The sequence below is a fragment of the Rattus norvegicus genome, chromosome 2 (genome assembly GCF_021556685.1).
Source record: "Rattus norvegicus strain SHRSP/BbbUtx chromosome 2, alternate assembly SHRSP_T2T, whole genome shotgun sequence".
NCBI lineage: Eukaryota > Metazoa > Chordata > Mammalia > Rodentia > Muridae > Rattus > Rattus norvegicus.
In genome coordinates this window covers 121,442,968-121,468,522 of record NC_141535.1, presented here as the reverse complement: position 1 = coordinate 121,468,522, position 25,555 = coordinate 121,442,968, and the positions used below count along the sequence as shown (strand labels likewise).

General features: G+C 41.5%; 2 protein-coding genes across 4 annotated transcripts; one reads left to right on the top strand and one right to left on the bottom strand.

The window, feature by feature from the left end:
* Nucleotides 1-2,642: 2,642 nt before the first annotated feature.
* On the bottom strand, nt 2,643-20,255 carry Bbs12 (Bardet-Biedl syndrome 12). Of its 3 annotated transcripts, XM_087628521.1 has the most exons (3): nt 20,211-20,237; nt 18,841-18,911; nt 4,522-13,955 (listed from the first exon to the last, which is right to left on the bottom strand). In XM_087628521.1, exon 3 carries the CDS (start codon nt 13,943-13,945, stop codon nt 11,825-11,827), a length of 2,121 nt encoding a protein of 706 aa, XP_087484647.1. In that variant the 5' UTR covers nt 13,946-13,955; nt 18,841-18,911; nt 20,211-20,237; the 3' UTR covers nt 4,522-11,824.
* Nucleotides 20,256-20,370: 115 nt separating this feature from the next.
* Cetn4 (centrin 4) lies at nt 20,371-23,734 on the top strand. The gene is given in 5 exon segments (NM_001271151.1): nt 20,371-20,428; nt 21,774-21,920; nt 22,351-22,479; nt 22,899-23,036; nt 23,191-23,734. Coding segments are annotated over 5 exon segments (507 nt in total). The 5' UTR covers nt 20,371-20,425; the 3' UTR covers nt 23,281-23,734.
* The last annotated feature ends 1,821 nt before the right edge of the window (nt 23,735-25,555 follow it).

Below are 25,555 nucleotides of genomic sequence, written 5' to 3'. Positions count from 1 at the left end.
GAACCACTGTTTTAATACAACTATGTCAATCTTTTTAACATTGTTCGATAGTTTCTGACACCAAGGACACAGTTCTAAATGTTCTTTGCATTTTTCCTACCCCAGACCTGAGAGAAGTTTTCTAGAACCATTTGTTCTTATTTTGGGAGAGCTTGCACAGGATAGAACTTAGACACAGGTCTGGATGCCAGATCAGCTTGGCATTATTGCAAAGATTTTGCTCTCAGCTTTCTTAATGGGGAATGCATGCATCTACACACACACTCACCTACACCCATACCGCACACTTTATGGAGGACACTAAATGACATATCCAGTTATGATCTTACTGTGAGATTGTTATCAGTTTTTGCCCTTTCTATTTGTGTAGTTCTTTCTAACAGTGAGACACGTGATTCCACTGCTGCCACGTATCTGCTCTTTGGATCTATTTTACAGATATCCAATCTCTTCTCCTCACTGCTGCTTCCTAAATGTGCTTCTTCCTCACCTCACTGTGTCTCCACATATCAGCTTTGTGACTGCCCCAGTCCATGGATGCTTTATCTTGCCTGAGTCCCACTATGTCATCCCTGTATTGTGTAGAAGCCCTTATCACCCCTCTCAGACTCAACTCCAGTATGACTACTTATATAACTCCCCAATATAAATGCTTTGCTCAGACTCTCTTGCTGCTTCCAGAACCAAATTAGTTAGGAAATGTCTTTGTCTGCCTTGCGCTACTATCACAAAATACCTAAGACTGGATACTTTATAAAGCTCCCAGTTTATGATTCTGACACTGGTGTTTGGTGAGAGAGCCTCATGGCAGATAACACCATGTGGTAAAATCTCATCTGAAAGATAAAGAGGTTTTATAGCAAGAAGCAGCAATGTACTGGGTGAGAGAGTCACACCTTTGTGCAACAAGTTCTCTCCTAACTTGTCCAGTACTAGAAGAGCTGACCTACCCCCAAAGAACATTAATCCCTCCCAAGGGAACGCAGTCTCCTCCCCTCTAGGTCCTACTGGGTCTTACAAGTTCCACCATCTCTCGGTACCTGTAAGTTGTGACCTTTGGGAAATTCATACGTGAGCCAGCAAGAAAGAAGAGAGGAGGTTTGCAGTGAGAAAAATATTAATGCTCTTATGGATATTTGTACCCACATATGTGTGTTCCACTGCCCCCAGCCTGCTTGAAAATTTCTATTTCATTTCTTATTGCTTTGTTGTTATCAAAGCAAGACACACACTTAATGTAATAGTAACAAATGAAGGTCATCTAGACACAGATATCACAGGGCCTGTGTTCAGCTTAAGTACCAGTTTGCTGTCACCATCTTGAAATTCTCAATTTTTGAGCAAGACCATATGTTAAGTTTGTTTCTATGTTCTTTTCTAAAAAAAAGTGTGCATTTTTATTTTTATGATTTTTAATATAAAACTATGTTATATATATTATTATGTCTCTCTTTTGCTTATATTTTTATATCAGTATATCTTTAGCATCATTTTAATGGTATCCCAATATTCTACAGTATGGATATATTTATTTATATTTGTTTTAATCAACGTATTATTTATAGTTGTTTGTCCATGTGGATGTATGTGCATGTGAGTGCAGGTACACGCAAAGACTAAAAGAGGGTGTTAGATCTCTTAAAGCTGGGGTTACAGGAGGTCATGGGGCACCTAGTGGGTGTGCTGGGAACAGAACTGCCCCCTGCAAGAGCAGTAAGCAATCTGAACCGATGAGCCACCTCTCGGAAAGCTGACAGAGACCCGAGAGTCTCTGTGTGGGGTAAAGGCCCTGGACACCTGTCAGGGACTCCTGCTACAGGACCAAACTTCAGGGTCAAAGTTGAGCTGAGACTCACAGTCTAGCTAAGCTGCAGATCAAGGCTAAGGACTGTGGAAGTCATAGAGATAAACTGAAGGAAGTACTGGGTCCAGATGGACGGCAACTTGAGGATGCTTCATCAACAGCAGGAACAGAGCCAACAGGCACGCTCTGCTTCTTGTTCCTTGACACAATGAGCTGTTGGAGAACTGTGGGGGAACTGCCATGGCAGGGCCATGTGCCGTCCTCTTCATAAGGTCCAGATGAGTGTGTGGCATCCCTTCCTTCTCTGCAACACTTCATAAGTTCTCAGGCCTGGTTTTCCTGATAATATTGGAATACATCCATGTGTCCCGTGTCCCATATTGACTTTAATAAGTTTACAGGGTGGCAATTTTTCTACTTCTCAAAAGTTTTATTTATCAGTCTGTGCCTCCTGGGTGGTTCTGGCACAGGGTGCTATTTATATACTCTCTGAGGTGCAGAACCATTCTGTCTCTGTATTTACACTTGAAATGGAACCATGCTGCTAGTAACATGGAGTCACTCAGCACGAGCCTGAAAGACAGAGACCTCTCCACTCTCACAACTGCAACAGCATCTGGATTTGGTAGCAAAAGCTAGGGAGTAAAGAAACTGATACTGGCTAATCTTTGAAGATGGTGAGTGCTGAAGGGGAAGAGAATTGGGGTGGAAGAAGGCGGTTCGTAACACTGAAGCCTCAGGCATGCTGCGGGCCATATAGAGCTGTCAGCAGGGCAGAAAATGGGATGTCCACCACCACCACCACCACCACCACCACCACCACCACCACCACCACCACCATCATCAATTTACTTTATTTTACATTTTTTTAGTGTTAAAAAAAACCATTTCAGGACAAGCCAGTATAAAGAAGACTTCCAATGTAGAGGAGAGTTTAAGAGGAAGAGAAGTTCCTAGGAACACACATTTGAATGTTTGAGCATGGGCCTCTCTAGGGCCCTTTTGCATTTCTCCTCCCTCCTCTGATTTCCTGGGTGAGGCATATGCCTGCTGGCTAGTCTCTATAGCCAATGATGTCTAAGCATTAGTCTCTTTGAAGAATCTGTCTGCTGAAGAGTCTCCAAGAGGCTTACACCATTTTCTGAATAAAGGGTGGCTTTCTACAGTGGGTTTCACTTCATTCTTGACTTCTCCCACCCTTCTTGTCACCAGCTACTTGCCACTTTTAACACTGCAGCTGCACAGAGAGTCCTTTTGGTAACTTTTCTACATTGAGTCATTGCCGTGATACAGTTCTCACACCAAGCCTCTCAAGTTTTCTGCCACTTCCATTCAAACTTTTTAGCTTCCTGCAAAGTCCACACTAAAACAACATTATCTGTGGGAGTCTTTCCATTTCCCCAACAAAATTACACCATCTCTTGAACTCCTATCCAAAGCCTTGTGGTATCCAATGTACTGTAGTTTTCTATTACCGTTATTTAGTTACACCACTAGACTGCACATTCTTGAAAGCAGTGTCTTGATTAGCTTGATAATCCTTGATAATTGGTTTAAGATAATTGAACCAGGGAAAACCCTCAGATACACAGGACACAGGGAACTCAAGGTGAGGGGCAGGACAGGATTCATATTCTCACAAACACCTTTCACACATATTTGAAGAACTGAGTTAACACCCACATCATACATTATTTCAAGATGGAGCCTGGCCACCAATGCTAATTTAGCCTTAAGCTTCTCCTTGTTCTCATCACTAGGAGAAATTGACTGATTTTTTTTTAACTCAAGTTCATATTTAGTTGTCCTCTGGGTGGTGTAACTTTTAAAATGCAATCCTCTAGTTTAAAAAAAAATAACATATAGCATAACTCCTAGCTTATTAAATATAGTCCTTCAAAATTTAATAAAAATATGCTTTCAGTCAAAATCTATTTAAAAAACAAGCAAACTATTTCTGGACTATCCTAGACTGTTTCCTAGTAGCATCACTGATACATGCTTACTTCACAAGCTGATGAATAGGAAAGCAGAGATTTCATAACACATATACTATACTGGTTTTCTATCTCTTCTATGTAGTGTATTTCAAGATAAAATGTCCCTTTGTTTTATGATTTTTATTTTATGTGTATGAGTCCGTGTGTGTGTGTGTGTGTGTGTGTGTGTGTGTGTGTGTGTGTGTGTGTGGTGTGCACGCGCACACAATATGTGAAGGGTAGGGAGCCATATGGTCCCTTCCTCTTTTCCTCTCTATTTTTCAGGGTCTTTTGCTGAACCCAGGATTCACTGATTGGCTAGGCTAGACAGCCAGAGCCCAGGCCTCTCCCTGTGGGCCCTTCCTTTCCCCCAGCAGAGGACTCGGCTTAGATGTATACATGCTTGGCTTTTATGTGGGTGCCAAGGATCCAAACTCAAATGACACAAATACAATGAAGGGATGAAGAGATCTGGATAAAAAGTAACCTAACTATCAAGTATAGATTTCTCTAGCCTCTGTTTTCTTGTCTGTAAAGTGAGATTAAAGGAGGAAATCTGATTTCTTCCAGCTAAAAAAGCATTGCTGCCACAGGCAACTCAATCCATTCTATACATCTGAGAAAAGCCTTATGTGATTTTATGTTCTTTAAATAAAAATAAAATGCATCATTAATAAAAGATCTGACAGTTTGTCAATCAACAATAAAATGACTAGAATAATTAACAACCAGAAAAAGTTCATACCATGTGTTTTATGTTGTTATCCAGGCCAAAGGGAACAGATCAAGATTTAAGTTTTCATGATTTCTTTATAAAATGCATAAAACTTCACACATAACAATATAAAAGTATAATATACAAGTGGTTAACAGAGTTAAGAGATCCGGAAATTCAGAAAGGCATCTTAAAGGGGATGGGTTACGTCTAAAGTGGACTGTGAAATCAGCAGCAATGCGGAATAGACTCAGCTCTGCGGACGGAAGCAGGCGTCAGAGTGGAACAAAGCTGGTGCATACCGTTAGGCTTACACACACATCTGCAGAAGAAAGCTGTTTTCCAGAACTCAATAATATTGTAGTCATTTCCGGAAATCGGAGGTCTTAGAAATATGAGTAGAGCTAGAGAAATATAAAGGGCAGCATTAAGTCAGGAAACTACGAAGAAAGAAAATAAAACGAGTGGCACCGCCTGGAAAAGCAATCAGTGAAGAAAAAGTGCATGGAAGAGTCCAGGGCTGATATATTAGCAGCGAGTGGGGAAAGATATTGGCAAGAAGATAAAGCAAACAAGAATAACACTCATGGGAAATTAGCTTGTGGTTTAGCACTACTCAAAATCACAACAAGGTTTGCTGAGTTTCTGTAGCAAGAAATCTACTGTTATGTATGGGTGTGAAATGCTCTCAAAGGTTCGCCTGTTTATCACCCGGTCCCTGGTAGTGGTGTGAAGTTGTGAACTGTAGGGGTTTTTGTTTTGTTTTGTTTATTTGTTTTTAACTATTTTATTTCGGTTCTTATATCTATCACCCTTCTCTTCTCCAATCCCTTCTACCACTAGGTAAGAGGGAGAGAAGGTTAAAGGGGAAAGGGGCGTGGCCCTCTATAGGCTACTTCCTGCTGAGGAGGGGTGTACTTCCTTGGGGCCAGTCCAATCTTCGTACTCGGGCTATCCAGCTGCACAGTGAACCAGTTACAATAAGTGCAGCAGCAGGACGAGCTGGCAGCGGCTGGGGCAGCAACAGGGGAAGCAGCTGCCCCTGTACCCCTTGGAGCACTCCCCTTTATACCCTCAGGAGTGCTCGGAATTAAACTATCTGCGGCTGGCAAAGATCCACACTCATCCCAGAGCACACATGAGGCAAACAGTCTGCTGCTATGGACGATCTGAAACAGCCCCATGTTCCTTTCCACACCTGGGATTAAAACACGAACATGTTCACATAGTATAACTTGGGTTTTAAAGAAACCAAAATTCTCACCACAGTGGACCCTTTAGGGTATGGGATATATCTGGAGGAAGTGAGCTGGTTGGGAAGCCAGCCTGCAGGGGTATAGCTTCACCCTACTTCCAGCCAGGATCTCTTGATTTTTGGTCAGAGATGTATAAGGAGTTCCAGTCATACACAACCAGTGTGGACTGCACTGTATTTTCCTACCATGGCAGAACCAAATTAAACCCTGTCTTAAAATGCATCTTGTCAGGCATATGGTCACAGCCATGAGAAAAATACTCCATACACTACTGATGTGGGAATCCAAGGACCCCTGTGCTTTAATTTGTTCTTGCTTTGCTGTATAGAATTTTTAAAGCACACACAAATTAAAAACAGGCTAGATTACGTCTCAAATGTTATGGGACCAGTTGCCATAAGGTCCTAAAGCAGAACTGACTGTATAGAGCAAGCTATTCAAGTTCAAGGGCAGACATTCTGCAGTCTTCCCTGTCAAATGTTCTGTATTGTTATCTACGATCAAAGATTGACTTCATGCCCAAGAAACTTGCTGTTCTAGGTGAAATCTTGGTCTCTCCTTCATTATCAGGAGGAGGAGGCTGAATTTCTTTTAACCATTTCTTATCTTTCCAAAGCACCAGACATGAATATGCATATCACAAAGTTCATCTTGTACCCACCACCAGGCGTCAGACAGGGAGCTCCTAGAGCTTGACTTCCTCTCTGTTACCTTCCACCCGACTGCTGCTAACCTGGAGTCTGGCCCCTTGGCTCTGAAGTTACAAAGATGGTCTTAGTGTGCCTATTAAGATATATAACATACACGCCAACATTCTCCACTTTAAATGTACACTTCAATGTTTTTTAAAACACATCTACTTTTGAACAACCACCTTTATATAATCCTAGAATGCTTCCGTCTTCCTTCTCAGTCCCTGGAAATTCCACGTATGAGGAGGTGGCCGTCATTACTGGGCACTCTTTGGATGTCTTTGCCCATCCTGAGGCTGGTGCACCCCATATAATGTGTTCAAGCAGCCAGTATGGCTCAAATAAAACCTAAGGAGCCCACAAAGGCTTTTCTAAGTGTGCTTCTGAACAGTGTTCACGCCTTGTTTTGTTCTTGTTAAACACTACTGTTGGCTGGGAATAGGAGTGAGGACACTGCTGTGGGACTAGGGCTGTGACTCCATTGGTAGAGTTTACCCAGCATGTATGAAGCTTGGTGTCCATTTCCAGTACTGTACAAACTGAGCTCGGTGGTGCACATCTCCAGTCCAGCACTTGGGAGGTAGAAACATGAAGATTAGTCTGAGGTAATCTTCACCTACCAAGCCTAGGATACTCAGTATACTGTCTTAAATGCAAAGAGAAACAAAACCCTAAATCAGTAGTGTGCATTCCCACCCCAGAGCGAGAAGTGACACCCGGAGCAGCTGTATTAGCTCTCCTGATGATCCTGCTGTGTGATCACAGGACCGAAAGGGGTCTCCAGTTCAGAAGGAGGCTCAGCCCCTGGGTCTGGAGATCTGAAGTTTGGCAGACGCCCCGCCACATCCTTATTCTAGAGAAACCTGTGGTTGCTTTATTCAATTAAAAGATAAATGGTAAATGTATCACACCTACATTGGTTCCCCCCCCCCCTTTCTTTTTCCTTCTTGGAAACAAGATCTTTCCATGTACCTCATGTGATCCTCCTGCCTCAGCACCTATGGCTGGGATGTACTGTTACATCTAGCTTGTCTTAGCTTTAATTTCACATTTATTCCAAAGTGGAAACATTGGAGAAGTGGCTTTTCCCACCTCCTACTCAAGAGTACACAGGAAACAGCTCTACCCATTTCTGGGCATCAAATCACACTGCTCAATGTTGTTAATAGGCCAGGAACTTCTCAGTTCACTTTAATTCATAGTAGAGATCATACAAAAATTTTCCTCACAACACCAAATAAATGCATTGGAAATTTTTCTAATGTAATTACCAAGAAAAGTGGAAAAAAGAGAAAAAATTCGGAAGAGGCCAACAAACACCAGAACAGTCTGAAATAGGCTACGTGACGTGTTGCAGCAGAACAGGCAAACTCACAATTGGGTAAATATCAACACTTTGTAGAAGTCAGAGCTGACGTTCGGCCCTTAGAAAAGCATTCCTGTCATTTGGATGGCACATGGGAGACAGCTAGGGTAAGGTTTATTAGCTCTTTAAACAGTGTGGAAGACCTTAACTTACATTGGGTTACACTACAATGAACTATGGCAACTGGAAACTGTGTATGCATTTACACATCTAACCTGCTAACCATCAGACTTGAGCTCTGCCTGACCATGCTTAGAAGTCATGCATTACCCTACAGCTAGGCAAGGCCATTTGCAAGCCCATGTCATAATATTGTACACTTATCACATACCTGCTGGAGGCCCAGATATGTCTCACTGTTAAGAGCACTTCTGAAAAGAACCCAAGTTTAGTTCCTAACCTCCGAACTTAGTAGCACTAAGTACACCTACATCTTCAAGTCTGTCTTTAAGAAAAACAATGCTATATTTTTTCCTTTTAACCGGGTTTCACTATAACTCTAAGTCCCAACATTAGAGCCAGAGATCATAAGAGTGATGCCATCCAATTGTCATTTAAAGACCTCGTGGTAACTGATCAAGGGAACCTGAATCACTTTCCCAAGCCAAAACTTTGTAAAGCAGGTGACCTCCAGAGCAGACAACAAAGAAAGAACTGCCTACTAAGGCCCTCTGTGCAGTAAAAGCTCTCACTGCAGACTGGTGCTACCCTAAAACAATATCCTTCATTTTGAGGGTTTTAAATACGATGTGGAAATTTGGGGACCACAGGAGAGGAAGTCTGCCACCTATAGGTCAGAGGAAAGAAGGCCTCACGAGGCCTTTTCAGAACCAACTGTTCTAAGTGAGGCTTTAGGAGGGTAATGAGGTGCAACAGGACTTTCAGAAAAGGATGCTGTCTTCATGTTTTGGCTACTGTAATAACCTTTTAATTAGCATGCTGCGTTGTGGTAGCCAAAATAAAAATAAAAAGCTAAATACTATGAATCCCCATTTAGAAAGAACAGAAATGTGGATGTGAGCTCTCTCCCTGCCCCCTAGCATTTCCTTCTCATTGCTAAGAGTTATCAGAATGAGCAATGAAAACTTAGCATTGTGGATAAACACTGAGAGAAAGCTTAAGTTCTTAATTCATATAGTCTACCAAGATAAATTTCAGATGAGTTACACATTTAAGCTTGGGAGAATTAATAGCCTTTATGAATCTGTAATAAGTCTCAAGGTTGCAAGGATATTTCTTCATCTTCCCAACTGAGATTGACTACAAAGAGGGAAAAAACCCCACATTACCAGGCAGTGGTCACTCACTGTGCAGGGTGAAGGTCACACCACAGAACTCTTCCTAAGGATGTTAGTGAAACTACTGAATAGGTCAATTCATACAAATAGATAATTTGGTGTATCTTCAATGATGCCACTTTGGGGTCAAAATAGATTTATACTGACACAGACACTCACATTTAAGAAGCCTTGGAAAACCATTCCTTAAATATTAATAGTCGCTGTGGGATTGAAAAAGACAAAAGGAAAAGAGACATTCCTCTAAATGTGCTTGAACCCAAACGATGCTCCACCATCTCACAAGGACACTTGCTCAACTCTGTATACAGCGGCTTTATTTGTAACAGCCAGAAAATGGAAGCAACCTAGATGTCTCTCAGCTCAAGAATGGATAGAGAAAATGTAGTTCATCTACATAATGGAATACTAGTCACTTATTAAAAACAAAGACATTATGAATTTTTCAGGCAAATGGATGGATCTTGAGAATATCATCCTAGTGAGGTAACCCAAGTCCCAGAAGGACTTACACGGTATGTAAATGGGTTATTAGCCATAAAATACAGGATACCAATGCAACAGTACAAACAACCCAAATAAGTTAAACAAGAAGGAAGGTACAAGTGAGGATACTTGAGTCTCACTTAGAAGAGGGAATAAAATATTCATAAGAGGCAGGTGGAGGGAGGGAACTGGATGGGAGCGGGGGAGAGGGAAATGGGGGCAGTGTTCCTGATCAGGTATGGGGAGGGATGACCAGATGGACATGAGAATGAATGGAAAATCTATTACGGACAGGAGTGGGAAGGTGTGGGGCATCTCCAAGAAGAGACAGAGATGGATAAGGGAGGCACCTAAGAATCAATCAATAGGGGTATCCTTAATTGTAACACATAACATTGGGGATATGGAGCCTGAAGAAGCTACCTCCTGCAGCCAGGCAGGATTCCAAATGGAGCAATCGGGACAACAACCCACTTACAAAACTTTCAACCCAAAACTTACCCTGTCTACAAGAAATGCAGAGACCAAGGACGGAGCAGAGACTGTGGGAATGGCCAACCACTAACAGCCCAATGTGAGACCCATGGGTAGGCACCAAGCCTTGACATTATTAATGAAACTGTTGTGCTTGTAGACAGGAGTCTAGCATGACTGTCCTCTAAGACAGTCACCCAGCAGCTGACTCAGACAGATGCGGACAACCATAGTCCCAGTGAAGCTTGGGGACTCTTAAGGAAACGGAGGAAAGATTGTGGGCCCTGAAGGAGGTAGAAACTCAACAGGAAAATCAACAGAGTCAACTAACCTGGATCTTTGGGGCTCTCAGAGACTGAACACCAAATAACATACATAGGCTGGACCTAGCCCCAACCCCACCTCCCCACATATGCAGCAGATGTGCAGCTTGGTCTTCAGGTGGGTCCTGAACAACTAGGGAAGCGGCTATCCCAAAAGCTGTTGCCTGCACGTGGAATATGTTCTTCTAGCTGGGCTGCCCTGTCTAGCCTCATTGGGAGAGGATGTGCCTAGCCTCACAAAGACTTGATGTGCCAGGGTGGGCACCCACTCAGAGAAGGGAGGGAGAATGAAGGAAGGGTGACTGGGAGGGGGAGTGAGCATGATATAAAGCGAATAAGCAAAACAATCAACACAGAGACCACACACACAGATGTGCTTGAAGAATAAAGCCAGGCATAGTGGATCTATTTTGGAAGGATGAGAAGGTGTGGCCTTATTGGAGGTGTGTTATTAAACCAAGTGAAGTCTTTAAGGTTTCAAAAGACTTGCACCCCAACCCTCTACCTCTCACTATCAAATCAAGATGTAAGCTCTCAGATGCTCCTATTACATCTCTGCTCTGTCATTATGGCTCCAACCCTCTGAAACCATTACTCCAAATTAAACAATTTTTTTTGCAAGTTGCCTTGGTCATGATGTCTTATTACAGCAAATAGGAAAGTAACCAGATAACATCTCTATTCTTACTGTAGCTGCAAAGAATATAATGCCTTGACCAATCTTTACCTAGCCCATGACCATGACTGGTTTGACTAAACGTTGAAGGATGTAATCACTCCCGTTAGACAAACAAGTGGGGTTTTTTTCTGCTTAAGCAATGAGTATCACAAGTTCTATGTTCCTTTCCTACAAGAGAACACCCAATGTTCAGGGACCTGCCACTGGCCCTCTGGGCTGCTTTTGTGGAAGAAGCCAAGGAACTGACAAAAGCCAACATGACACTTTGAGGGCTGGAGAGATGGCTCAGTGGTTAAGAACACAACACTTTGAATGCAGACTCTGTGACAAATAGCAGACGTTCTTTGCCTCTGATCCAGCTGTTGTGTACATCCCAGTACGTGTGAAACAATAACAGGCTAATCTGTTACTGCATAAATAGGGTAAAATACAGAACTGCAGTTATTGATAGACATCAACTCTTTCATTCTTGGCAACAGCTGGTAATTTACACACTATGATCTGACTATTAAAATCTATTAAGTCTGGAGAAGTGGCTCAAAGGTGCTTGCTGCTCTTGTACTGCTGGGTTCCAGCACCCAATACTGGGTGGCTTATAATAACCTATAATTATAGCTCCGGGGAGCTGATCCCCTCTTCTGGCCTTCTCAGGGATATGTGTGTGTATGTATGTATGTATGTATGTATGTATGTATGTATGTATGTATGTATGTGTATATATATATGTATATATATGTATATATATACACAAACTACAAAAATAAAACTCCATCTAATTCCTGAGAATTCATCTGTGTGTGTACAAGTCCAGTAATTATTTCGCTGTCTGTCTGAAGCACTAAGAGCACTAAATCCAACGCTCGGCGCCACGCTTCAATCTTTGGTGTAACAGTATCATAAACTCTTGGAACCAGCTCCAGGTTATTGGAAATATCTGAATGAAAAAGTCCACTACTTAGTTCACTATATTCACTCAAGATATACGATGAAGGAGAGCCAGAGTCAGCGGCACTTTGTACATGATGTTGAATGAACGTGCTAGCTTCCACTGCTGATGGGTAAGTGGCAGTGTTGCACATGATAGCTGACAAGAATTCATGCCACCCACCTGCCAGACACTTCAGCACAGTAGGTCTGTAGACTGACAGAGATGAGGCCATCCAAGAGGAAGAATCAGGAAGCCATCCTAAACAAGCATGGTTTCCTTTATTTAAAGATTGCTCAGCAAGAATTTGAAGATGGCTAAGACATAAAAATTCAACAGCACCACCTCCAAGGAAAACCTTCTCCTCTTTTAGGGCATGACATAAACGATTCACACAAGACCAGAACCTGTCTTCCTTCATTTCCATCTGAGCACTTGCTGGACTGGTGAGTACTGCTGTAATCAAATTAATTCCTTCTGCTGTTAACAAGATTTCTCTGTTGCTCCTGTTTATATCATGAGGACCTGTCCAGAAGGTCACAGAGACTCCATTGCCCACACAGTCTTCATTCACTTGTGTAACATAGGCCACTGGCACTGCTCTTGTGGCCTCTGCAAATGCCTGCAGCACTCTGCCATTCACTGAGCCAATTACCAGCCGCTTACTGTGCATGCATTTTTCAGTCAAGTGTTCAGATACACTTCCTTGTACCAAGATGAGGTTCACATTGAACTGAATCAACACCTCTAACACACGATTTGTCCACAGTTCTTCTGTGCTGTCTTCTGAAAGCTGCCCACTATCTGACTTTGTCCTAATATTTACAGACTTATTAAATCCCAGGTGGCGGTAACTCTCTGTGAGGTCACCCTCGATGAGAATCACCCGGAAAGGCTGATCCTGCAACTCCTTAATCAGAGTAATACTAGGCATGGTTACAGAAGTGACATATCCTAGACAAACACAGGAGAAAGTTTCAGGTAAACCTGGGAGGCAGCAGGTGAGTAGTCTTGAAATATCAAACATAAAGGGTGCCATACAGTTGGCCGGCTGCAGACACACAGCCTGCCACTGCAGCCTCACTGCTGCTTTAGCCAATGTCATGCTGCTGTGATCTCCATGGCTCAAGCCAACCGCTAACTCCCCCAAATCATTACATCTAAGCACTTTCGGAGTTGATCGAAGATGTTCTAGAAATCCATCAGGTCTGCTTATCCAGTGGCTATTTTCTGTTCTATTAAAATGCCTACTGTGAGTTAGTGCTGACTTTCTGCAGAAGGAATCTGTATATAGATTGTTTTTCAGAGCTTGTGATGTGTTTTCTGTTTCAACTTTAGCCTGGGGTTTGAAGAATTCGGGTGATTTAGCACGTCTCCCAGAAAGACTGTAAGTGGACAACAATTGAGATGTGGCATCTTTGAAATCATGTTTTTCCTCTAACAACCCAGAACCTGAAGGGACTTGTAGAAAGGGACACAAACTGACATCAACGGTTTCAAGTTTATAAACTGTACTTGTGTTGTCAATATGATCAAATACATTGTGTATGGGTACTTGAAGGGACACAACTGCTTCAATGCAAGAGTTCAGGCCTTCTGACATCACTGACACTATCACTGTAGTGGGAACCCCCAGATGGAGACAATCTTCAACAGCCCTGCTCCATGCACCAACAAGAAACAAAAGAGTGCTGGCTCCAGTTTTGTATGTGACATTCTGTGCTTGAACTGCTTCGTTGAGAAGGTGCCCCACGGCACAGGTTAGATCCAATCCTTCAAGAAGCCTGACTGTTGATCCGACTAACACACTTTCATGACACTCTGCATCTGTAATAAACTTGGTGGCCTTTACTGGACCTAGGAAACTTCTTCCTGTTTGTGCAAATGATGAAAGTTGTTGAAGTCCCACATGCCTTCTTCTGTTTAGGACCCTATAATCCATCTCCATGAATAATTATCTGCAAATAAACAAAACACTTGAAACTTTACTCAGAGTGATTTATGATTGACAGGTGCTACATACAGTGAAGAAAACACAGCTCACATTTTGGATATAGTTTCAATTAAATGTGATCAGAATGACAATGTAGAATATCCATGACTCATCATGGGTGGCAGGGTGGTACAAAGAGCTGATCACCACATGGCTGAGGAAATGCAGCAGAGAACAAGGTAACAACAAGGTTTCTAGAAGGCAAACTATAGAATGAGACTTAAACTTTTATTTGTGATTTTTTTTTTGAGACAGGGTCTTGCTATGTAGCTCGGGTAGTCTTAAATCCATGATCACCTTCTCCACCCTGAGAGTGCTAGAACTATAGGTGTGTTCTATCACGTCACCTGCAGGGTAACTTGTATAAACTGAGCCAGCAAATTGAAGAAAAAGGTAATGAATGTACAAATATGTTAAAAGGGAAAAAAGGGAGGGAGGAAGGGGAGGGGAGGGAAGCCTAGTGTTATAGCACACATGGCAAGGAGCTGAAGGACCTGAGGTTCCAGTACGGAAGGAGTTATATCATGAAGGACATCTCATGATAAGCAAGAAACTGAAGCTTTATTCTACAATGGAAAGCACAAATGTTAAGATTAAAAAATCTCTTACGCAGTGTTGAAAGCGTGTACTTCTGAGTCTAGAAGCCTGGGCCTGAGGTGGGGAGCCCTTCAGTTTGCATATGTGGAAATTGAGACTAATCCCAAAAGCTACTTCACAGCTAGTATGAGTCCAGTGCAGTGCTCAGAACAGTGCCCAGAGTACAATTTGATGTGTGCTCAGATAAATTACCGTTCTGCTAAGTTTGGACTGACTAGCAAGTACCAGACTAAAGGTAGAGCTATGAAATATGAAGATGGATAGAGGGGAGAAAGAGTTGGGCACCAATTACACTATGAAGGAAAAACCATGCTATGTAAAGAGAGATCCAAGAGCAATTGAAATTACTCAAGACAATATTTTAGAAGTCACATCCAAAATGAATACCATCAATAGAAAGACTATTGGTTCAATACTAAAGGCTTTTAAACATTGTGCTTTCTAAGTCAAAAACCACCTAGAATAAAACTACTGCCTTGTGAGGTGTGAATTCCATTAGGTAAGGGACTGAAGTTAAGAGACACTGTAAGACTTCATGATCTTTGAAGATTTTTAATCAGAATCTTTTAAGTCTTACATATAAAAAGCAAACAGTTCATATTTTGGCTTATCTTCTAGTACTGACCATAACTGGTAAATTTACTTCTGAACTACATTCATTTGTGAAAGTGAAGAGCACTATACTGAACACAATGTTTAGGATCAAGGACAGGCACTACTCCTACAGAATAGCTTCTTACAGACTGACAATGGTTAAGGTAGAAAGGATGGGCAGGCCCAAACCATATGTGAGGGATTACAGATCTCTTTCTCAAGTCCTCTTTTCAATGAATTTCTCAACCTTATATAGTGAACACTTACAATATATTCACATATATTCCTTGATAACATCGAAATATACTCTAGGACTCACTACTTGAACAATCCTTAGATTCATCATGCCTTACATCTCTCTGGTCTTACTTTGTCTATGCTTCACCACCTTTTCTTGTATCTCCCTACTAAACTCTCAATTCTATTTATCAATGGTTTCAGTCACTACATCTTCAAATCTTCTGCCTTCCTTTGGTTTCATCTTTATAAAGCTACTAATCTTGATGGAATGAAGTGATTTTAATGTAAAGAATACAATTTACATTCTGTAAATTCACAATGTTGTATAACTACCACCTCTAAACTGCTCCAAAAGATTTAACAGCCACAAAAGAAAATCGGAAATCTATTAAACAGTAACTCTATGTTCCCTTAGTAATTGGTGATTACTAATTTACTTTCACTCTCCATGTTTAGACCTATTCTTGGTATTTTATATGAATGGAATCATGAAATATGTAACCTTTCGGCATTTTATTATGTTTTGAGGTTCTTTGCCTTTATTATTTATCATTATCTTATTATCTCTGCTTTCCTTAGTGGAATAGTACTCCTTAGAAGGCACTACATTTTATATATCCATCGATGCATGCTAGACATTTGAGTTGTTTCCACTTTTGGCTACTTTGCTTGTGTGCTCTGCTGCAAGTACGTTTTTGAACCTTACTTCCAAATCTTTTAGCTATAAATCTAGGCGTGGAATTCCTGAGCCATATGGTAATTCTGCATTTAGCTTAGGAAACTACACAGATGTTTTCCCAAACAGTAGAGCATTGCCAGCAGCAATGATGGACAAAGGTTTTGATTTCTCCACATTCTCAATGCATTAGTTTTCCAGGGCTGATACTCAAAATTACAATTGTCAGGAGGATACCATAACATTCAACAACACATTCAGCTCTTGAGATGGTGACGTTGCAGGGCAGTGCTTCCTCTTAGGACTCTGGGGAAGGTTTTTTTTTTTTTTTTTTTCCTTCTCCTTCCAGCTTCTAGTTGCTTCTGGCAGTCTTTGGCTTTTAGTTGCATAACTTTAATCTTTGCCTTCAATTGTCCCTTTGGTTAATTACAACATCAGTTACTGGACTTAGAGCCTACCCTAATCCAGTATGACTTCATCTTAACTAATTGCATCTGCAAAGACTACTTTCAAGTAAAATCACATTCTGGGTAGATATGTGACAGTACACTCTCAGTCATTAGTATATTCAACAACATTTTGGTTTTGGTTTTGTAAAATTTTAAACACCTTAGTAGATGTGAAAAGATAGCTCCCTGTGGTTTTGACTTCCATTTTCCTAATGAATAATGACGTTAAACATCTTTTGATGGGCCTATTAGACATTTATATATCTTCTTTGTAGAAATGCCTATTGATGTTTTCTGCCTATTTTAAGAGTACACTTTTAAAGGTTTATAGTGTTGAGTTACAAAATTCTTTATACATGTCAGATAATAAACCCTATGCAAAAAGAACCAATCTCACACTTGTACATCAACTGTCCACCGAAAAACAAGATTTGAAAAACATAAAAGCAAACTCAGCATGTGTAGTCAACATGAAACATATTGTCATCATTCCTTAAACAATGTCTTATAGCAACTATTAACTTAGCATTTATATTTTCTTAGTCCATCATTATATTAATTTTAAGAATAACATATACCTAGTATACATAGGCTAGATTTGAATACTCTATCATTTTATGTAAAACACTAATGCATGTGTAGACTTTAGTTTCTATAGTGGAATCCTAAAAGCATTCCCCTATGGACACTAAGGGGCCTGCCTTATTTGATTGGTACAATCAATCTACCATTCTATAGAATGTCTTTCCTGTTTTTATAATGCATTTGACTCGTAAACATTTTTATTTTTATGGTAAACTTTTGATAAAATTTAACATTTATTTTTCAATACTGCTCATGAATCCACTTCCAAATGCAAGTTGATACTGATTTAATCCAGTGTTTTCTTCTGAATTCTATTCATTATGTAATGATTGATTTGGGACTAATTTTCATATATGATGTAAGGCTGAGGTCCTTTCACATGTGGATATCCAGTTGTTTGATCCCTACCACCTGTTGAATCAACTATTCTCTTTTGCGTGTTCTTAGTACCTTTATCAAAAATCAACTTGCTAAACATGCATGGGTTTATATCTCTGGGCTGTGAATTCAACTGTATTGGGCAAAGTAATCACTCTGTGCCAATACAATACTGTTATAAAAACTGTAGCTTTCTGTTAAGTTTGAAGCCAAGAAATTTGTGTTCTAAGTGTTCGTTTCTTTACATTTATATTTGTAATTTGCTAAAAGCTTAATTTTGGAGCTAGTAGTCTAGCTTTCCCTTCAAGAATATCTAGTTAATAAAAACAAAATGCTGAAAGAACAAGTTTAAAGGTCTGGCTGCATGCAGGTCCCCCAACAACTGGAGCAGGGGCTCTCCCTGAATATGTGGCCTGCCTATGGATCCCATCCCCCTAACTGGGCCACCTTGCTTGGCCTCAGTGGGAGAGGATGTGCCTAGTCCCACAGTGACTGAATGAGCAGGGGTGGGGGACACCAAGTGGGGGGCTCCCTCTTCTCAGAGAAGAAGGGGACCAGAGGATGAGGGAGGATCTGTGTGACAGGATATTGGGAGGAGAAAGGGGCTGATATTGGGATATAAAGCAAATAAATAAATTAATAATAAAGAAGAGAAAACGGAGATGAAAAGAAAAAAAGTCTGGTTGGTTTTCACTGCTAACAAAACTTGAGAGTTTCCCTTATACAACAGGCTTGTCACATATTACAAATGAAATCACAACAAAAATTTAAGGTCGTTACTAAAGTAACTAACCTGTTTGTGGAAAATGAAGCATGATAATTGAGTAACAGACACGAAAATCTCCTAACTATTAAGTCAAAGGGTAAAACTCCATGTAAGTCCTGCTGGTTAATTACTGCATCAACTACGCTGCTTCGCTCTCAGTGTGATAGTAACTTATCCTCTCTTCTTTAGAATCTTCATTTCCCTCCTTCAAACCCTTTGCCTTCTTCCAAGTCCTGTTGACACCCTTAACTTATAGATGCTTTATGTCATTTGTGGGTGGGGGATGACATTAAGGGCTCCGGTCTCCTTTCTAGAATGTTAAAGCTATCAAGATACAGTCTGTGAGTGGGATACAACCCAAGATAATAGGAAAAAAAACCCATAGGTATTTCTGTCTGTATTGAATTATGTTACAAAAGGGACAGATAAAGGATGGATTTCAACAATCTACAAGGAAAAAGTAATACACAACACATATCAAAATACCCAAAAGAGATCTTTTAGCATTTGAAGACTCTAATTCCAAGTTTGAGTAGTAACTGAAAATTTATCTTCGCATCCCTACCTTGGGAAGAGTCCTAAATGATTCTGAAGAGGCTCCAATAGGCTCAACTCAAAATAAGAATGTCTTCTTTTCTAGGAGGTTGGATATCAAAGGCGATGGCAGCAACAGGGATGGGAGATGGGTAATTTCAAAAGCGATTAGATCCCTCTGGTAACTGTTCGTGGCAGTGCACTACCTCAACCTGACTTTTGTTCTGCTGTGCCTGGCCAGAAAGCCTTCCTGGAACACGTCAGGTTTGTTGCTCGTCAGACTGTTTCCTTAGCTTTCCATGTGCAATGGGGAGCAGAGTCAGATTACTTAAATGGTTTTGACTTCAGGAGTCGTCTTCTTCGAAGATCATATCGCGTTTGCTTTTCAGGAGCTATGTTTAAAAGCGCTGTATTTTTTTGATAGGTATAACTAGGATTTTCATCTCACCAGAACTAAGTCTGGTCCTCTCCAGTCTACTTGTAACACCATAATCTAACCACAACACTCCACTTTTAGAAGCCTCTCAGAAAATAGTCTTTGCTCCTGCTTGGCATAGGGAGTTCCTATAAAAGTGACTCACATCCTTTCACTTCTATACTCAGAATGTTACAAAGTCTCCCTAACTCACTCAAATAAAAGCCTTGTGCCCACACAGTACTAAAACCCACACTTCTTCCTTTCTGACTCATCTGCTTTGCTCAGGCCTCCTTTGTGTTTTTAGACTATGCAAAGCATGTTCCCTACCTCAGTGTTTCTAAGTGTCCCTCTTTCTGGAATTCTCTTCTTCAAGAAATCTACCATGTCTGTCTGTATGACTGTCTGGTTCTTGAAATCTATTTAAAATTAGTATTATGACTTTGAGAACTGCCCAAGTATAACTTTTCAGACGAGCTACGTGACTTGAGAAAAACCAATAGATTATAGGTAAATGACTTAACACTTTACTTCACTCACAAGATATTATGAATTTACATCCTTTGAATTCCCACTGGGAAACTTAAAGCAGGAGAAGCGGCTTTCTACTCTGAGAATAAACTTACCTATTCCCCAGGAGCCTAAGGAGATTTAAGGATTACAACCTGAGTGTCTGCGAGGTGAGGTGGCAGTTTTGGGAATGCGCCATGTTTACTCCGCACACTAGGAAGAGATTGCACTGCACTCTTCCAGCCCAGGAGGGCCCACGCCGTCCTCGGTCCGGGACTGGCGTTTCGCCCCGCGAGGACGCCACCACCACCTCTCTGGCTCCACGCTACCGCGTGCCCTCGAGCGGCTCTAAGGCCGGAAGGCCGCAGGACGGTTGTTCGGTGTGTGGAGAGTCTAGGGACACGCGGGACAGAGAGCTCGCCCCAACCCTCCCTGCCTTCCGGCCCACAGGGCCCACGACCCTCCTCACCACGCACCGATCTGCACAGCACCGGAACCTAACCAGTCCCGCCTACTTGCGCGCGGTCAGAGCAGTCTTGCCTTTCCATTGGGCGCAATGGCCGTCAATCACGGGAGCTGGTGGGCGGGCTTGCGCTCTTAGTGCGGCTCTAGCAACCGCCCGCCCCAAGCCCGCCCGGCTGAAGGCAAGGCTGCCGTTGCGTGGGCGCGGGCAGGGGCTTGGGTAGGGGATATGGTGAGTGCTGTGAGACCCCGGTGTTCTTTCCTGTTTCCTGCCTTTCCTGTCAGGATCCTTGAATACTTAACCTTTAGTGGCTAAGCCAGGGGATAGATATGGGTCTCCTTTTCCTTTTATCCACCGATGCCTGCAGTCTATAAGGGTGGTCCTGCGATAAAGAGACATGGTCCTGGGGTACAGAGACCTCTGTCTACACAGAGGGGCTTCAAGATAGGGAAGCGTGCAGAGCAGAAGCCTTCAACCTCAGGCCACCAACAGCCAGCGGGCCACTGAGGTAGTCAGGGGGGCCACCAACACAGCCACTGACTGGAAGCAGGCTAAATAAATAACCACTCAATAATGGAAAGTGGGAGAGGATGATTGTGTCCCAATAAGCATCCCCTAGCTGTTTGCTGCTTGGTGGGTTCTTTTTTTTTTTTTTTTTCTTCCACTCTGTCCCACCCTTTCAACATTCTGATGCTAGATAGGAGAGAACAAAAGGATAGAGGGGAAAGGAATTGTGATATTGTTAGACTACTTCCTGCTGATTAGGGGTGTAGAGTTCCTTGGGACAAGTTTGATCTTTGCTGTCAGGATATCTAATTTCTTCTTTGCACATGACTACTTGACAAACAGAAACAACCACAACCCCACCTCTTGAGGCCTCAGCATTTATATACCTTCTGAAAAGCTGTCAGAATTCCAAAAGTCACACAGTGGAATCCATCTGCCAAGAGGCGAATCATAGTCGGCTGCTGTGGACAATCTGAAGTAGCCCCATATCCCACACCTGGGATAAAACGAAAACACATTCCCATAACATTTCTGTGTTTTTCAAGGAAACTAAAACTCTCACTAAATCAAGCATGGACTGTGATAAACGTATGGGAAATGCACATTTCTTTAAAAACCTAACCGCGTTCTGATACCCCACAGTGTTATGCTAGCTTACTTAGCTGTGTCTCCCTTCCAAAGCTCTAGTTTTAAGAGGAAAATCTAGGGGTTGGGGATTTAGCTCAGTGGTAGAGCGCTTGCCTAGGAAGCGCAAGGCCCTGGGTTCGGTCCCCAGCTCCGAAAAAAAGAACAAAAAAAAAAAAAAAAAAAAAAAAGAGGAAAATCTAAGAAGAAAAAAAAACCACATTTTCTATCAAATTAATCAACTTAGGAGACTCAGACAGGACTGAGATTTTCAGGGCCATCTGAGCTCCACTGGGTGGCCCTGTCTCAACAGATGTGGGGAAAAGATGTCAATAACCAAAAACATTAACAAGGTGGGGAATGAGCTCATTCTATGAAAGGAAATGGGATGGTGACTATGTCATTCTAGTTACACCGTTTTCACCCACGTGTACGCTTATTGCAGGCATCCAGCCATCGCACAACTTTAGACCAATGGAAGAAAAAAGCGGCAAAAGTTGAATTGAATGACACCCAAAAGCAAGAAATTAAAGAGGCCTTTGACTTGTTCGATATTGATGGATCTGGAACCATAGATCTGAAAGAATTGAAGGTTCTGAAATTATTTCTAAGACATTTGAAAAACCAGTGTGTGTACGTGTATGTGTGTGTGTGTGTGTGTGTGTGTGTGTGTGTGTGTCTGCCTGCCTGCCTGCCTGCCTGCCTGTCTGTCTTAGGGGAATGGAACCCAAGGCTCTACCACTAGACTTGCTCACAGATGCCACCTATAATAGCATTCTGCTGAAAGGTATGTACGTATGCTTGCCCTAAGTCAACAAAACAATATCTTGTAACATTTTAGTTGTGTCCTTGGTTGATGAGTAAGTCAAACCCCGGAACTATCCAAGTTCCATACCCTGTCTGTAAATCTTATTTATTCTGTAATTATAATGTGCATATAGTTTTATATGCTATTAATTAGTAATTTGAAAGTTCGAAATGAGATCATGGCATATTAAAATATGTCCCCCCTCCTATTGCAGATTGCAATGCGGGCCTTAGGATTTGAGCCGAAGAAAGAAGAAGTAAAACAGTTGATAACTGAAATCGACAAGGAAGGGACAGGCACCATTTGTTTTGAAGATTTTTTCGCCATTATGAGCATAAAAATGGTATAGTCTATATTCCAAAGAAACACTAGCAGAGACTTGTACGTGGCTAGAGCTGGGCATAGAGATTTCATGGGCAAACTGGGACTAGATATTAAGGGTGGGCGGAATATGACAGCAAGAACCGAGGTATTTTTCAGAGTAGTAAAGATTGTGGAGAAGAGTTTAGTTGGGAAGTACTGATATCTGGCACCACAGAGTGCCTACTTTGGCCACTGTTCCTGAGACTACTCCAGCCCTTGGAGCTTGGTGCCTTATGGGCCTTGAGGGCAGGCCCATGTTGGAGTCATTGTTTAAGAGGCAGTCTGCTGAGAACTCAGCCTCCTGATACAAATGTGCCCACACAGCTGTAGAATTAATAGACCTACTAAGTCCAGCTTGCTAGAACAAATAAACAACCAATGACACCTCATTTTCTAAAGAGTGAAAAGGACGAGAAGGAAGAAATACTGAAGGCGTTTAAATTATTTGATGACGATGCTACTGGAAGCATATCACTAAATAACATCAAGAGGGTTGCCAAGGAGCTAGGGGAAAACTTAACCGAAGATGAGTTACAGGTAAGTCTTATTTATTTTATAATTATAATGTATGTATAGTTTTATATGGCTTGTGTAACTTAGTTGTACTTATCAAAAACAAAAATTCCTGTTGAATTTCTATCACTGTACATCTTCAGTAGTTTTGGTCTTTTGTGTTACGTCCATTTTACAGGAAATGCTTGATGAAGCTGATCGTGATGGGGATGGAGAGATAAATGAGGAAGAATTCTTGAAGATGATGAGGAAGACCAGCCTTTATTAGCTCTGCTTTGTGCTGTCCAAGACAGCTTGCCTGTTAAGCAGTTCAGTAATGTAATACCTTAGTGTACCCATTTCCATTTTTGTTTTGGTTAGTCCCTTGGTGTCTACTCTGTGCCAGAAGTTATGTGTCCCTACCAATGTCATTAAATCTGTAGTAGCAAGAAACAAACAAACAAACAAACAAACAAAAGCATGATTTATTTGAACCATGAACCACAAAAACAGTATTTCCTTATGCTATTTTTAAAGCTGTAGATTCCAAAGACATTTAACTTTTTATTTTTCAGTTGAATAAACTTGACCCCCAAATCCAGATGAAATTGTTTTTAAAAACAATCTGAAAATGGCATTTTTCCATTATTTCCTTTTAAATAACTTTTAAAAAGTTGATAAGCGTGTTTTTTAATCTGCTCCTCCAATATGTAAAGTGTTAATAAAACTGGCTGAAGTAGTGTTTTTAATTCTCTTCTGGTAGTTCCTGCTGGGCTTTGAATGACTCCTCAGCTCAGGCAACGTGGAAGTGGGTTTTAAGGGGCCATTAAGATCCCTCCTTTATTGATGAGGTTAAGACTCTTTAAAAGAGCCTTCAAGGCCTATGAGATGACTCAGCAGATCAAATCACAGATTTGTCACTGTGCCTGACAACCTGATTTGGTTCTATATGGTGGAAGGTGAGAATTAGCTCCTGCAAGTTGTCCTCTGAGAGCCACATACATGCTATAATGTGTGAGCCCTCACACACATGCAAATATATTATAAATGTATTATTACACGTATGGGTGTTTTACCTGCATCTATGTCTCTGTGCTGCTTGAGTGCTATAGAAGCCAGAGGGCTTTGGAGTTACAGAAGGGTTGTGAGCTTCTAGGTAGATGCTGGGAATTGACTCCTGGAAGAGCAAAACTGACTTGTGTTCTGCCTGGGACACTAACAGTAAGGCCTTCACCGAAGAATGCTTTTATCACAGACTTCCATGACACAAGACTGCCCAGCTTGTTGTATTTTACTGTGAGAGCGAAACTGAAGGACACATACCAGGAGGTTAGGACCACTTGGGAAACTATTTAATACCACGTAGGTGAGCTCAATCTAAATCTTTGAGGTGTCAGCGACCAGCCAACTTAATGGGCGTGTCATTCTTTGCGAAGTCTGGTATGTAACAATCTTTTCTCCTGTCAATGTAGCCTAGGTTAGCTTTGGACTCACGATCTCCTCCTGCCTCTTCCTTCTAGGCATTAGATTATAAATGTGTGTGCCATCCACTTGACACTTGATGTTATGAAGAGACCCCATCCGACATGGACAGTGAAATCTCAGTATTGTACACGTGTGTGTGTGTGTGTGTGTGTGTGTGTGTGTGTGTGTGTGTAATCATTTTTACCCATAATGTCCTTCTAATGCCATAGTTGAGCATTGTTTTACTTCCAGCCATCTTTATAAAGGTTCCTAAATTGAGCAAATAGGGCGAATTTGACGTTGCTTTCAGGAGAGGAAGGAAAATGCAGAGAACTTGACAAAACTGCATTGATTTGTATATAAACAAGGAAATTTCCAGAATTTTGGCTAAAACATTCCAAACCTCATCAGACATGGAAGATGAAAGCTCCATGAAATCATAAATAAACAAGATGTTTAAAGCTCATAATTACTTTGAGTAGGGACACATTTTGAGACACAAGCACCCTAGACCTCAACTTTTTGTGATGGTGTTAACTTCTGCAGGGCAGGCACAGACACCTGAGTGCACTTCAGAATAGCTTGAGAGTCCTGGTGCTTTTTCTGTTCCAGTAACATCCCCAGGATTTTAGTGGTTTCAAGAATTTTGGGCTACACAAATCCATCAGACAAAGCAAACTCCTATCAACACAGATAAAATTGTTTCGGGAGGAAATTCAGATCATTTCAAAAGGTGAAAATATATTTCAAAAAGAAAATTCACTGGTGAGATAAGAGTTGCTTCTTTATCATTGAACTGCATTCTAAGAGCCATGTGACCGGTGTGTAATATTAAAAAGTGGGATATCTCACTGAGCAGGGGATATTAGGCCAAAAGCTTGGATTACCCAAGATACAATCCACAGACCACATGAAGCACAAGAAGGATGACCAAAGTGCGGATGCTTCAGTCCTTCTTAAAAGGGGAACAAAAATATTCATAGGAAGGAATATGAAGGCCAAGTTTGGAGCAGAGACTGAAGGAATGGCCATTCAAAGCCTGCCCCACCTGTGGATAGAGCCCATATTTATACAGCCACCAAAACTAGATAATATTGATG